Source organism: Euwallacea fornicatus, chromosome 24 (assembly GCF_040115645.1).
Source record: "Euwallacea fornicatus isolate EFF26 chromosome 24, ASM4011564v1, whole genome shotgun sequence".
In the NCBI taxonomy this organism is placed as follows: domain Eukaryota; kingdom Metazoa; phylum Arthropoda; class Insecta; order Coleoptera; family Curculionidae; genus Euwallacea; species Euwallacea fornicatus.
This window is the reverse complement of record NC_089564.1, coordinates 1,522,260-1,538,167: the sequence shown is the minus strand read 5'-3', so window position 1 is coordinate 1,538,167 and position 15,908 is coordinate 1,522,260. Positions and strand designations below refer to the sequence as shown.

The 15,908-nt window shown below is 30.1% G+C and overlaps 2 protein-coding genes across 6 annotated transcripts; one reads left to right on the top strand and one right to left on the bottom strand.

Annotated features, from left to right (window-relative positions):
• Positions 1-174: 174 nt before the first annotated feature.
• On the top strand, positions 175-8,157 carry LOC136346800 (DGAT1/2-independent enzyme synthesizing storage lipids). Of its 4 annotated transcripts, none has more exons than XM_066296239.1 (7): positions 175-509; positions 582-700; positions 2,887-3,123; positions 3,781-3,948; positions 4,033-4,223; positions 4,284-4,487; positions 4,661-8,157. In XM_066296239.1, the coding sequence occupies exons 2-7, from the start codon at positions 655-657 to the stop codon at positions 4,793-4,795; spliced, it is 981 nt and encodes a 326-aa protein (XP_066152336.1). In that variant the 5' UTR covers positions 175-509; positions 582-654; the 3' UTR covers positions 4,796-8,157. The 4 variants fall into 4 exon arrangements, with proteins under 4 accessions (XP_066152336.1, XP_066152337.1, XP_066152339.1 ...); XM_066296240.1 differs by having other exon boundaries at positions 567-700; XM_066296242.1 differs by lacking the exon at positions 4,661-8,157 and adding an exon at positions 4,537-4,654.
• Positions 8,158-9,353: 1,196 nt separating this feature from the next.
• On the bottom strand, positions 9,354-15,120 carry LOC136346694 (protein prune homolog 2). 2 transcript variants are annotated; one of them, XM_066296049.1, is made up of 7 exons: positions 14,969-15,120; positions 14,495-14,841; positions 14,266-14,430; positions 12,691-12,870; positions 12,248-12,506; positions 11,877-12,089; positions 9,354-10,833 (listed from the first exon to the last, which is right to left on the bottom strand). In XM_066296049.1, exons 2-7 carry the CDS (start codon positions 14,811-14,813, stop codon positions 10,707-10,709), a joined length of 1,263 nt encoding a protein of 420 aa, XP_066152146.1. In that variant the 5' UTR covers positions 14,814-14,841; positions 14,969-15,120; the 3' UTR covers positions 9,354-10,706. The 2 variants fall into 2 exon arrangements, with proteins under 2 accessions (XP_066152146.1, XP_066152144.1); XM_066296047.1 differs by having other exon boundaries at positions 14,495-15,120.
• Between the last annotated feature and the right edge of the window lie 788 nt (positions 15,121-15,908).

Genomic DNA, 15,908 nt, shown 5'->3' with positions numbered 1-15,908 from the left:
GTTAACCACTAAAAACGATTAATAAAAAACCAAATGAATTAAAGCAATACCTCGTCGCTTTAACATGAAACGAGAGCTTTTTTTATCGAAATTGAGTCACTCCCAATCGATAAGTAGCTCAGTTCTAATGGCTCAGAAAATGACAATTTCAAATTTCGATATACATCGACAATCAGTTGTTGTTTGACAAGTTCGCGGCAAATGACGTTTACATGCCACCCAAACAAAAACAACACCAAAATATACCAAAGTTTCTTAATACTAATTTACGTTTAAGAATTTTCTGCATTAATTGTAAATGAAATTGAGTGTGTTTCATCTCCAAATGCGACCCCAAAGTTTCCATCCTGTATGACAAAAGTAACAAATTAATTACAGAGGCAATGAAAAGTAGGAAGAATTTGTATTCCTGTTCTTATGGTTAAAGCAGCAATAAGTACCCAATTATCCCAGTTGCTACTTAAGTGTCAAAACAATTATTATTTAAATATATTCGGTTTGCAAACTAGGTATGTAAAATATGACCTTAATTTATAATCAATAATTTGATTTGATAATTCTAACAGTGGATATGAGTTTAGGTTCAGATGTTCGCTGGATAGAAAATAAAACACATATTGAAGTCTTCAGGTTCTACTACAAGCTGTAATTACCATGGTTAACATTGGTCAGATATTACAATTTATAAAAGACAATACGAGTAAGTAATACTACGAGTAATGTTGAGCAGAGTTACCATAATGTTTTGTTAAAAGTGAGAACACACAAATCTTTAAATATGGACAAAAACCAGAAGTGGCTGGTGAAAATAAATAAATCATTAAAATATTCCATAGACAAAGACTGGCCCTATTGAGCAGAGGTAGCAGTTTGTCTTTGGAATTTTTAGCATTTATTAAGAAGTAAGTACAATGAATTTGAAGTAGAAAATATAACTGCAGCTGGCATTTCTGATGGCTGAAAATTCATACTCTCATGTAAATCTAGGTAAAAATTCCAAAAAATTTTGTAATTTTGGCATGCAAGTCCAAAAATTTATGATTTCAGCTCAATATAACCAAAATTGTTATAAATCTGGTTTAAACTTCCTAAAAATATTGTGAGAACTCTTTTGACATTTAAAAATGATCAGTTACAAGCTCCTACAAAACTCTTCTAAATAAAGCATACATGAACATATCTACATGCAGACACTGACAAATGACTTTTACCAATATACTTTGCCAAAACTTACATTGAGACTACATAAAATGGAATTTTATAGACATTACATATCCATAAAAAAAACTCAACATCAATGGAGACATAAGGATATTGATATATTATTATCAATAGGAAACATGATTTCATATCATGCTTCTAAAAACATGCTAAGAAATTTAATAAGACAAAAGATAACCATACTGAGAAAAATTAAAAATCTGTCATGATAGAGAAAAACAACTATCATTGGTATTATTAATAATGCTAAAGCTAAAGCTGAACTATTTGTTGGACACTTTTAAAGAGTCTTCAGCACATTGACAAATCCTAAATTAGGTAAACATAACTCAAATTTGATGAAACACTAACATGACAACTATTTCAACTGACCATTATACCATGCATACAAACTAATTATAATTACAAAATATCATGAAACACTAGCTCATATCAAAGCCACAGCACTGAGGAGAGATGAAATAGAAAGTAAAATTCAAAAATCTTAACTATAGAAAGTTACAAACAGATACTAAACCAACTGCATAATTATACTATAAATCACACAATTCCAGAAACATGAAAAAAAGCAATACTAGTATCCCAAAATATGGACTGCACAGTACACAAACACAAAATTACAGATAGAGAATAGAATTGAGTATGAATGGCCCCAAAATAAAGTAGATAAATGAAACGACTTAGCAAAAAATTAGTTTTGGTTTTTATAATTACTTTAATAGTTCTAAAAAATTTTAAAAGATAAACTTAATTTTAAACTTTATTATTAAAATTTAGTTAAAGAAATGGCACTGATAAAGCAAGTTCAATTACAGTCCTTTGTATGTTTTTTATCTGCTTTTTTTCATATGTTAGCATTAAACCGTATTTCAAACCCAAATCTAATTTTTTGCTTAATATTTTAATCATGTATCTATGTAATAGTACTTAACATACTCCGTGATCCACACTCATACAGCATTATTAATAACAAGACGTAAAGAGTAATTTGAATTCAAGGCATTAACATTATTATTTTTGTAACAATAGATCTGCAAAAACTATAATGTTAAATTAAAATAAAGTTGTGCACTTTAATATTGAATAATTTGTTATAAATAAATTTTAAAAGATTTTGATCGTCACTTTTGACGAAACCTGAAAAAATCAAATTTGATTTTTATTTTTTATCCATAATCGTGCGGTAAGTGGCATTAATCGTCCAGTTTATATTTATATAGCGTAGTTGCAATAATTACAGAGTAGACACTGAGTCGCATGATGAACGATTCAATGAGGAAGTACTCTTTTTTTTAATACATTTTTCGCACAGTTTATCAATGAGCAATTTTGCTCCAATTTAACAATTTTTCGTCTCTTATGATTGCAAAGACAGCAATGAATCAAGTTTTTTACACACTGTATACATATCTATGACATAGCAAAATAACTACTCTGATTCGTTTTACAAATTTAATAATACATTATTTTCCAACATGCAATTTACCTAATAAGAATAAATTATTGATAAATATTTAGTAATATCTGCTTTAATTTAGTTCAAATTGTTGGTATCCATAACACAATGCTTATCACAGACTTTAAAAAATGTGAGCTTATTTTACAAATTAAACCATAAGTAGAGTGAGGAATAAATCACCAACTTTAACACTTCATTATTTTTAGTTGATTATGTGGATATTGACTATTCACTATGGCTAACCTGGTGTTTAACCCCATTACTTGTTACATTCCTTCTACCTGCTGTAATAGGTTTATTATTATACCTAAGTGCATTAACCTTGTACATTTATAAATTACACTGGGGACATTTGAGAAGTGCATTAATTACCGGAGATAAATGGGACGCAGCTAGGAAATTTGTGTCTGTTATTTGGGATGCTCATGGATGGATATGGCATGGTAAGTCACATAGGTAGTGAAGATAATATTATATCAACTAGTTCTTTTATACATTCAGTAATATCAACCACAGAAAAGTAAAATAAAATAACAAAAGTAGAGGTAATGTCTTTAGCCGATAGGTTGTTTCATTAAAAATAAATTATTTAAAATTGAAGATCTTTAATACATATTTAAATGATGATTTTGTTAATGATTGTTCCAAAACACATAAAGAAATTCCAAAATATTCAATATTTAATTATTTTAAGTTTAAAGACCGAGTTGTCACATGTTCAGTTAAAATACCATAATTGCATTAATGATTATTATAATATTGTCCTAGGGATGAAAAACGTAGATAAATAATAGTCCGCCGGTCAAAATAAAAACGAGAAATTTGAGCTTTGTCTCGATTTTATTTGTATTGTTCCAAAACTAAATAAAAGTGAAACAAGCCCATTTTAGTACCAACCAATGATTCATGAGTCATCCAATTGGTAAAAATTATGCCATAAAATATACTGCTCAGCGTTACTACATTAATTATTATCTATATCAGTCCAAACGTACGTATGACTTATTTCTATTCTATATTTTATTATTTATTATTACATTGCATTTTTGTACTGGTCTTAATTACGGTGGAAAAATGGTTATTCTTGGTTTTTATTACAGGCTACGAATTGGAAGGCATCGAGAATTTACCTATTAATGGACCAGCTTTAATTATTTACTACCATGGCGCAATTCCTATTGATATCTATTATTTCTTAGCGAAAATATGTCTCACGCGAAATCGAATAGTTCATACAGTTGCCGATCATTTTTTATTCAAAATTCCAGGTAATTTTAAGACAAATACTCTTGGTTTAATTAATTATTATCGAACAACTCCATATTATTAATGAATTCTGTACATCTCGTTAGGGTTCAGTATACTTGCCGATTGCATGAAAGTAATACCAGGCACAGTACAGACCTGCTCAAGGTTATTAAAAGAAGGAAATTATTTAGCAATAGCTCCCGGGGGTGTATATGAGGCCCAATTTAGCATAAACTATAGTTTAATGTGGAAGAGGCGTTTAGGTTTTGCCAAGGCAGCTATTGATTCCAAAGTGGTGCGTATTGCATTTTATGCATTTCCTTTTCATAAGCGAAGGAGAGTTTTCTTGTTTTAGCCAGTTATACCAGTCTTCACTGAAAATTTACGGGAAGCTTTCAGAACAGTCCACTTCGGCAGAAAGATATTTTTAAAACTTTATTCATGGACGAAGTTTCCGTGTGCCCCCCTTTATGGGGGCTTTCCCGTTAAAATGATTACCCATATTGGGCGACCTATTTTTTATGAACCCGGTATTACACCGGAAATATTACAGCAAAAGGTAAGTAAGTTATATTTTCCTTCATTTGATTTGATTCCTACCTTCGAAGCTTTCATCCCGAGTTTTGCAAAATTAATTTGGAAGTTTCAATTACAGACTTGAAATGTTTTTCCTATAGGTGTGCATAATGTGACTGATGAAAAATAAAAATAAATATTTGTTTTTCCTTGTAGGTGGCAACCTCCATTGAAGATCTTATATTAAGACATCAAAGGTTGCCCGGAAATATTTTGTTATCTATATTAGATAGAGTACCGTACATTAGGAGAAAGTTTAAAAATAAAAATACTATAATTCATAATGATTAATATTTGTTGTATTTTGAGCTTCAAAAGGCATTATTTTTACTTAAAAATATGTATATTTGTACAGAACATTTTGGACGTTATTTAAAATTCAGTAAGTAATGTGAGGCTTTGCTCTAAATTTTTTGCTAATAGTTTTATCTTACCTACAGGCTTTTATTTATAGGGAAACATGAAGTAGAGGTATAGAAATGTTCAATCACTTTAAATAGTTCCATCTCTGTTGTAAACATCATGTTATGAAAGTGTGGAAAAGTTCAATTATCTCAAGACTCTGCCTGCTATGGATATCTTGACAGAAATTGAAATTTAAAATATATCAGAGTATTTTTGTGTTATACAAATTAGTGGTAGTTATTTCTCGTTGCATCTACTTTCCTATAGTTTTTTTTCCATCTGGTGATCTAAACTTGGTGTATTGTTCCCTAATTGAACGTAAATAAGATCGAGTACTAGTTCTGAATAACAGTCGAATTTTTGTAACAACCCCTTATGAATAACTGAATCGAAAGCCTTAGGTAGATCGAAGAACAGACTGGCTGCCCATAAACTAGTAAATTCAAACTCCTAAAACCTCACGGTATTACTACAATTCATGCCACAAATAAATTTGAAATGTGAAGCAATTGAGTAGTTTAGTAACTTTGCCAAATTAACTATTGTTACGAGTTGGTTCGTTGGGTTGAAGCTTCATTGCAATGTACAAAAACCAGGTGTGTTGTGTTTTTAGGATTACCTGATTTATTACCAAAAAAATGTACTTAACTTAGTGATACCTGTGCTGCATATTCGGTAAGAATAAGCAAAGTTTATACATGCATGGTTTATTATCACCAGTCAATCTAGTTACTGGCGCCAATGCATTCAATGACTTTTAGCATATTTATTGGTAAGTATTATTGGCGCCAGTTTACTGGCACACAGAAACTTACGCGTTGATTCAGGCAAACACTGAGGAATCCGGTATCTACGAGATAATTGGATGGTTTCTACATTTACTGAACATGACGCTGTTGCACTAACATCAACGTGAAATATTTTCACTGTTGAAACCGAACACTTCAGTATCATATTACGAGTACTTTCGAATTTAATAGATACCTACATACACACTATTTATATTCGAGGTAAATACCTGTATGTCATGGGAGTTAAAACATTTTCTTTTTAGTAAATCTATAGGGTGTCCAAAAAAGGATGCCAATCCACGAACAACAGATTCTTTGAGCGCTCCCAAGGTAATTGTGAAGGGGGGTAGAAGGCCTGGGATAAATCTCCAATAACCCGGTCACCGGCTAACCAGACTGGGTGTCTTAAGAGATTTCACTTCAAAGGAAGTTGAGTGTCAAGAAATCTGAACGTAGTAAATTGGATTCCTATTTCTCGAAGCTTTAAAATGCGTTAAGTTAAGAAAAACTCTAAGCTACCATTAGATTTCTTTATACTCAAAGAATCTGTGGCTAGTGGCATGGCCTCTTTTTTCGCAACACCCTGTATAATAGTGTCCGAATTTGACAAATGAGTGAGATTAGAAATTAGTCTAATTGTGAAGAAATTGATCAGGTTCAGCAGAGTCGATAGTTGAACAATTTTATCGTTACTTTTTCTTCCGAATGGTACGAATTATCTTAAGTACATTATAGTGGGAGCTAACTTAATTTTTGCTGCGAACTTTCAATAGTTACACAGAACTGTCGCACAATTGTTAGATTTACCGAACGTGTTTATTGACCCCTCGGATTGTTTAAAACTGCGAGTCTTGTTTGGAATACGCACATCTTTTACTTTACTGAACAAAAATACTTAATTGATTTTAAGTTGCCTAATAAAAGTAAAACGTAATCAACGAATTTTAAGCCATAATTGAAAGTACACTCGATGTTCCAAAATGCTGGGACTGAGTTCTTCATTTCATGTAGTAAATATTAGGTCATTCAGTATCGACATCATTTGATTTGGAAGGCACTCTTACCTCACAACGTCCGATGCTGTTTTTGAGTTGCGGCTAATTTAAATAATGATTGCGCTGACAAGTACTGAGTTCAAATCGTTAGTAAGCTGTTACATTCAAAAATATATAAAAAAACTTTATTATATTTAATAAATACATATTATTTTATGCTTTGTTATTGCAATTACTGGCTTATGAAATCTTGTTTTATATATATATATATATGTATATTTAGGTAAAAGCTCGGCTGTAGTTTTTGTTAGGTCCGAATGTGCTTTTACAAATTAATTTTTATTTTCCATCTTTCTGATTATACATTAGAAAAACTGAAACGAATTACTAATTTCCGTAGCCTAATGAAAAATGGTCTCGTGTTATTTTCATTTAATTCGCTTTTTTTAATTTTCAATAGTTTATCTGGAGAAACGTATTCTATTTTAATACTTCAATAATTAAAGTTTAGGAGTATTTTGATATTTTCTATTAAACTACATACATATGTAATAATGGCATTACTGACTTTGAAATTTTAAAAGTACGACGATGCTGCCCTTTACGCTTCCCGATTTTCCTGGTCGATATCCCTAACTTCAATTAAATATTTAAATGTATGTGTTAATAACACAAATTGGATAATTATTACAAAAGTGACGCAAAAATAAATTCAGGAATGTATTTAAATAAAACAGAACCAAATTATCTCATTTATTTGTAACAAGATGCACAATAAATGCGTAAAAACGTACTTATTAAATTGCTTTATATTTATATTATTAAATTTGGTCGACTTAGCACTACTATGTTTTTATATAATTTCAGCTTAATTACTTTCCCTTTTCAATATTGTATGAATCTGGTAATAAAGACCTGAACATTGCATGGTAAACAATGACCATTGTATTATTCCGGGTAGTTTTTTTATTATATGTTAAATTTCAATTTAATCAAGATCGACAAAAATAATCTTCGAGTAGATAATACATAATCAGTGAAAATGAATTTTGTTATACTATTAATCATAGTAATGTGTATAAAAATATGATATGCCATGTGGGCTGGCATCTAAATAGTATATTTTTTGAAGTCCCAATAAATAACAGGTGATCATTAAAAAAACTGTTAATAGGTGGTGAACCCTAAGAGTCAGACGTTAATTAATCAATTGATTATTATCAAATATGCCTCACATATGAATTGGCCGCAAATATACTTCTAATACTTTAATTCCCCATCACCCTTTGCGAGATAGACATATTTTCATATTTATTATTATTAAATTATTTTTCCCTCAAAGTATTAATAGCACTTAATTAGGTACACTTGTCCATATACCTATTTTTCATTGTAATTTAAGTATTTCTTTGTAATGAATTATTGTGATGATTTACCTCATACATATGGTTTTTTATCTTAATATTTTGTCTGATTTAGAACCTGCGCTGTTCCCTTAAAAATGTGTTAATGAAAAATTAATATTTACTAACAACTTCGTACCGTTTTTGTAATCACCACTATTTTTTTTATTAGGTTTGAAATTGAGACTTATCTATCTAATCTTTTTAATATCTACTACGCAATATTCACCTTTTTTGTTAAAAATTTAATTTACAACAATTCCTTAGGATTGTTGTACATGCCTTACTATTATTATATTATTATTATTATCATTATACAATTTTTTGGAGTTAGATTACTTATATCATTTTTTAATATATTGATTTGCTCAAGTAAAACGGATTTTTCGTTGGGGTTCCTTTTGAGCAAGTGCATATTTATTTTAAGATCTCATTGCGCCGAGTTTTCAAAAAATATGTGTGACTTCGCACTTTTTTCTTCATCTGATGTTTAATGTGCAACTCAATAACTGAAAATTCTAACACTTTCGTCTAATTCCCGTAAATTTTCCTATCTTTTTTTATGTCTTAGTAACCTCTTTAAGAGCTGTGATAAGTCTGTCAGCAAATCATAATATTATTTGCCTGTCAATGTATGAAAAACTATGCATTTACACTTCATAATGTCATCAGAAGTATAAAAACTTGATGCATTACCAAATACGTTTTTAATTTTCTGGTACCAAGAAAACATCATGACCTATTTGGTTTTTGGGGGGCAGAATCAGACGTTGCGGTTATGACAGAAGTAACTTCTAATAATAGGCAGCTCTTATACAATTATCCTCCAATATTGAGGCCAAGTGTGAGTAGTACTCTTTTACTAGGTGTAGAAGAGAGTATCCCTCTGAAAGCTCAATCCTAAGACGGAGAATTGGTTAATCGAAAACGGCTCTGCTACCCTGAGTCCGAATAAGGGTAGTGTTTTGTTCATTCACAATACACTTATTGTAGATATTCGATATTTCATTAATATTTAAATTAAATTTCATTTAAAATTTGAAATAAAAAATATAGGTATTGATGACATTTTAACTTAAACTATAAGCTGTAATTGTGCAGATTAAGGGTAGAGACCGAATACCGTTCCGATCGGCGAGGATTTTCAAATTTTAGAAAGGCATTAAAAGTTACAAAATTCATTTAAAATTTATTGCAGTTCCAAAATTAATTGAGATAAGCATTTCCCGAAGCTTTAGGACAAAAACTCATAAAATGTAAATAATAACCTTTAATTGCTACTTTATAACAGTTTCTTATACATCAAAACCCATAAACATTACTTTTACTACTATTTTTTGATATTTTTATAAACAAAAAAAAACATATAAATACATTAAAATCTCCTTCGTATCAAAAATTAAGAATACGTATATTCAGCCATTCCCTTAAATTTTGCATAAACTAGTAAGTGGGCACTTTCCCATTGTCTGTTTTTCTTGGATTTTTCTGGAAATCTGAGGGAACAACTTCATAAATAACACAGGCAGTTAACAAAAAGATATTGAGATTCCATACTATATAATATTTCTTAAGTGCATAAGGTAAAAATTCAGATGATTTTCTAGTGCATTTCGTTGTGTTTCAAGTGTCTATAAAAGCAGTGCAATTTCGCAAGAGATCTATTTTCAAATTTACTTAAGTTATGTATCTCATGTAGTACTGTGAAAGGTTGGGCCAAAGATTGTATTATTAATTGGCGTAGTAACCCAAAAATTAAACTATTACAGTGAATAAAAATACTCATTTAATTGGTATGCAGTGAAATCTTAACATTATTTCTAAAATACGAGATGAAAAATGAAATCGGATGCGTACGGATATTAAGCGACGCATTTCGTACATATCTCTTCACACAAACGAAATATATATATAGTTCCACCAATCTATAAAAAATATATACTCCAGACTAATAATTAAAATAAAACTTAAAAAGTATAACATTGTACCGTAGTCAGGTACTGTTCACAGATGGATTAAACAGGATAAAAATTAAATGGTGTAGAGAAAAAGCAATTTGAGTAAGTTCAAAAAGTATACGTAAAATAATATTCTTACCTTTTAAATCTCTTTTCATTAGTACAGCTATAAAATAACACCCAATTAAAGTTTAAATTTCAGAAATTAATGCCGAAGATAAATAGATTAAAGTACTCTTAGCTTTTATTTTATTGGCTTTACCTGAAAACGAAAAGATTAGCTAATTGCCTTATTTCTAATAGAATTTTCTTGAAATTGAAAACTATAATTAAGGTAAATTGAAACGTAAAAGTTAACAAACACCTTCATAATCACCCAAAAAAAACATTTATAACAGAAAAAGAAATATTGCTTTCTAAAATCTGTTAATATAAAAGTCGTGTTTGCGAAAATATAATATCATGATCTCCGAAACTGCAAACAGTGGTTTATTGCAGAATTATTTGCTATTAAAACATATCTGTCTAAAACTAGTCCTAGATCCTACACATATTCGTGTACTTCCATCGGTAAATAATACTTTTTTTTAATGAATTGAATAAAGCGTTTCTAGAGAGGCTTCTAGGCGTTTTAAGTACATGGGGCTTTATTAAGCGGTGCAGTGTAAACTGTCAAACGCCTTGACTTTATCGGGAATCGCGGCGGCTTCCAAAGGAACTCTTGAGAGTAGATCTCGTAGATTACCGATAAAGGAGATTTTTCTGTAGAATTTGGAACTGCAAATGTTAAAAAAACATAAGGCTGTAGATGAAAACAAATTATTGAATCAATAATAACGGCCATAATTTTGAGACACCTGGCAATAGGCAGTGAACCGTAAACATGGTACTGATTAAGTAATTTACCACTCCCCATAAAAAACTTGACACTGATAACAAATAATAGATAATTTATCTAATTTGCGCCTCTGATATTTCAACGTCTATTTTAGGTTTTTTAAATTTATTAATGATACTTTATTATAAAATAATTTCACCAGTAGAATTATTTTAACATGAATGATATATAAACATCAAATTTACAAATGTATTGACAAATCTACCGCATTACTTGATATAAGGGTGTTTATAAGAATTCTGCTCTTGTTGGCATTCAATGAATGCAACTCTAGCAATATTGTAAGTTACTACGAATTCCAGACTATTTTGTAAATATTAACGAACATAGTGTTAAATTTTCAAATTTTTGTTTTTCCTTTGCAGTTTTTTCAATTGTTGAGATGTCTAGAATTTGGAATACAAATTTCTCATAAATTTATATCAACTGGCTCCTAAAACCAACTTCAAACTCTTACAAGGTTATATTTTTTAGAGTTCGAGCCCTCTTTATCGTCCTAAATTTTTTTATGGTGCGCCACTTATATCAACTAACAAAAGTTATATTTTTCATCCAGTTTAGAAACAGTAAATGCATAGGTTTTTTTGACTAGGGTGAGGTAGCAAGCTTTATGAAGGCAATAGTAATAAATACGATCAATAAAGTGAGATACATAATATGAATACACATTGTTTGAGATTTGACTGTTACCTGTCAAGAGTACAAAAACAGGTTTTTGAGAAGAAACAAAATTTGAAACATTTGATATTGCTCTCCTTGGGAATATCCAGATCTTCTTCAATTTCAAAGCAAATTCCAAGTGAGAATTAAATTGCGCATATTTTCCTGAATTCAACCGATCCCATATCTCTTAAAAAGGTCTCCATACATTCCCCCGTATTTGTAGTATTTTGTATATTGCATAGTAAAGATATTTATATACCTTATAAACGGTTTGGACATGTACAACATCGTCTTGATCCAAAAGGTAGGATGTACAATATAAAGATGACTCAAATTCTTTCTCAGCTTCCGACCAACCATCTCATAACACCTCTTCAACCAAGAAAACGAGGGTAATTTGGTAGCTGCTCCATGAAAGTAGACCATTACATAATCGTCTGTTACCAATCGCTCCAAAGTCCACAAAATATATCTGTAATTTAAAAATATGCACCTTTAGTGAAATACTGACAAACATAAGCTTCATAAAATTGACTATTTTAGCAAAGTGGATCTCAAGTGTATCTTAATTTTATCCTGATCTATCTGTCTGTCACATGTTTCACAAGTAAAAAATTTTATTCAACTCACAAAAACAAATTATCCATGACGTAATCGTAGTCGATGCGGGATCTATCAGGGAGGTAACAGGCAGCAAATAGAACAATTGCAGTATGCCCACCAGCTCTTAAATAACCACCGTGGGAGAGAACCCTTTTGTAGGGCTCAATGACACGCATATCGATAGTTCTGTGCTCTCCACCTGGCAAAACCATTCGTTGCCAATTTCGGGCGTGTCTCCTTTCATCTGCAGCACTTAGAGGTTCTATTGGTTCTGATGTATTATTATCTAAAAAGACGTTTAAATAGGAGTCAAGTAAAGTATGTAAAATGCAGCCTACAAAACGACATTATATCCAGTGGTTCTAAAATTATCTTTTTTTTCTGCCATACCAAACAGAATTAAATATATTATAATTAAATGTGAGCTCACTCTAATATTACAATAATATTAACACAAATGTACATATTACCTTCATCCATATCAGTCTTGGTTTTTGCAGCGTCTTCTTCAAATATATCAGATTTAAGACTTCCATCAGAGTCGCTATCTAGTGATGAATCATCACTTTCCTTTGTTTCCTCCTTTGGGGCTAGTCTAATCCGTCGTAATTTATTGCTTCTTTTGTTATGGGCAAGAAAATTTAAATTACCTAAAAAATAGATGCCATAAAAATGTAACACAAATTATTATAATAAAACTGTATAACCAAACACATATCCTTTATTATCAATTTTGAGGCATTAATGACTAATGTCATTATATTTGTATATGCAGAAAGAGTATCAGATTGTACTATATCGAGATCAGAAATATGGAAGAAATGCCATTTTAATTGCTAAAATATATGGACTGTACCATTAAAAAATGTATAAGATATAAGTTCTATAAGAAATAATGATTTTTAATTTTTTTTCATTAGTAAAAACTTATTGACTTACCCTACAATATGTTTTTTTTTTAAATTACATTAATAACGTTAAAGGTAAAGAGTTTTAGTCATTTGAAATGGTTACAAGCTAAATGAAATGCATTGTTAGCTTTAAAAGCATTAAAAATTTGAATATTAAAAGAATTTCAAATAATTCCTTTAAAATAGCATCATATTTTCACTTAGACACACAGTAGATATCTTATTTGCAACCTAAAAACTGACATTTTACAAACTTTCAAGTTCTTAACTTAGATATTTTCAAAATAATGAGAAAAATCAAACTGTTTACTTTTAGATAAAATATGTTTACACTTATGGTCAGTAGAACATGCTGTATTACCAAAAATTTTTATTAGTTTGGTAGGTCTAAGCATTTGGAATACTAACATATTGAATTAGTAATTCATACATTAATAAAGTATAAAAAAATCATAAAGTAATTTTTTTTGTATATAATTATTGGTTGTGACTTGAAAAAATTGGATAGTATTGAAATTATGCAAAAAGCCCTCTCAAAATTTGATATGTGTGAAAATGTTTTAGTGGGTCACATGGAGTTCATAATATTTATTTTTTGACATATCTGTATTTGTGAGTAATCTAAAAGAAAAATCATTAGATAAGAGAAAAAAAAATTGCATTAAGGAGATAACAAGGCTGATTAATTTTATTGATTCATAAAAATACAAAAAAAATCCAATACCTAGGTTGTAATGGCTGTTCCCTATGCTATAAGTCTCATTACTTTATGATTCTATACCACTATAGCCTTCTCATCTCTGTGAAATCAATTTACAAAGATATCTTCATAATGTAAGTCATCCTATCTCACTAATTTTAAAAGTGTGAACTGTTAATATATTATAGACCAAGGAAGAAAATTTTATGTAACACATGGCATCACAGGTTTAAATTAAAACAAGTAAAAAAGCATAGATTTCCAAAAATCACCCTACCATAGCATATATCGATAAGTACTTAAATTTCTCAAAAAGGGGACTATTAGAAATGTAGACATGACAACTTCTCAGACACGTCCCTTGGGATGCCATCTGTGACATGGAGTGTTGGTACTTAAAAATAATACAACAAATATTGTTTAGTAATACATACCTTCTTTCTCATTCATAGTGAGAGAGACATTTTGTAAATTTGCACTTAAATGTGCTTCATAAATAGACTTATCATTCTCAGTATCACTAGTAGGATCATAAGAAGTTTCTACAGGTAAATCATACATGAGCAATTTTTTTAAAGCTGAAGGACTTTTAGGAAAGTCTGAAATATGTAAAAAATAAAATAAAAACTCTTATAATGCATTCTATCTACCTAAATGACAAACCTGGTAATTTTTCATTGTAATCCAAAATAGGCAAATTTAGTTGCCTCTCAAAGGAATCACATGAATCAGTGCTGTTTTCCAGAGCAGTGCTATGAGCTTCTGGATTAAATTTTATTTCTTTGTACTTATTCTTGGCTTGTTCTGGTATCAAATCTGGAAAATCCAGAGGCATAGCAGATCCTGGAGAATACATCAAAGGATGGGAATTCGTTGCGTTTTCAGTTAAAGGCAAAGTTCGATTTGTCACTGAATCGTTCTTTTTTGCCTCGGGTTCGGTTATTTGATGTTCATTTTGGTCATTATTTTCAGGGGAAGTCATAGTTCCCTCAGGATCTGAAGATTTCTTACTAGAAGGGAAATTTTCCATACCTATCTAGTTTAAAGCTTTTATTGCAAGATTAGATTGTATACAACTTAAAACTTATTAGTATTCAAGTAAATGGAAATTATTTAATCTAAAAACAGCTTTAGTACCTATTTGTTCATTTCAGTTTTCAAATAATAATCAATTTGTTTTTAAATCAATTAATACAAAAACAAAAAAGATTTATTTTTGTTTTTGGCCTTTGACACATTATTTGGAATATGGCAGATGACGGATTAAAGGTAATAAATAGGCATTTTCGAATAATACAGACCGTCATTCAAAAATACAGAATTCAGTTGGTCAGGAATTCCTTATACCGAGTGTCTTTATTTCGACTAGTACCTAGGTTGGGTTATTAATTTAAATACAGTGGAATAATTTTGAGAGTTACTATTCATAAATCGTACTCGCATACAACCAAGGAGCAATAATATCAAATTTTGTTTTTTTTTAATATGTATTACCTCATCGTGAGCAATTCAAGATTTAGTCTTATTTTGGATATGCGTTTAGTGGAGCTATGATTAGATTATGCTGAATAAGATCAAATGTTATTTTGTTGACTTGACTTGAATCTAATAGTAGAAATTATTTTGATTCTAGAAAGAAGGAAATTTAGAAGGATAAATACGTTAATTTATAAAAAAAATGCATTTAGCTGTGTATACAAATATCACTAGTTCAAGTCCGAATATATAGGAATTGTATAAGTAGGGGGAGGACCGTATAAGTCTTACTATGCTTTCGATAAAGACCAACGAAGTGAGTGTGACCAGCGTTCCCACTTTGGAGTTTAGTTTAATATCGATTTTGAACAAAAAATAGGTAACAATAAACTGAAAGTTGCAGAACCTTGCCAAGACTTTATTGAAGGTCCGTTTCATCTAACTTAAGCCATACTACCTTAGAAAGCACTTCGGGCATTTTTAAATGACGTGCAGTGTTATTGTTTATCCCAAAAAGTGAGCAGTGTAAAGTTCGCATATACATAGGAGCAACTTGATCAAATTCTTATTCTTAAAGTGAGTAAGGAAGGGATAGTACAAC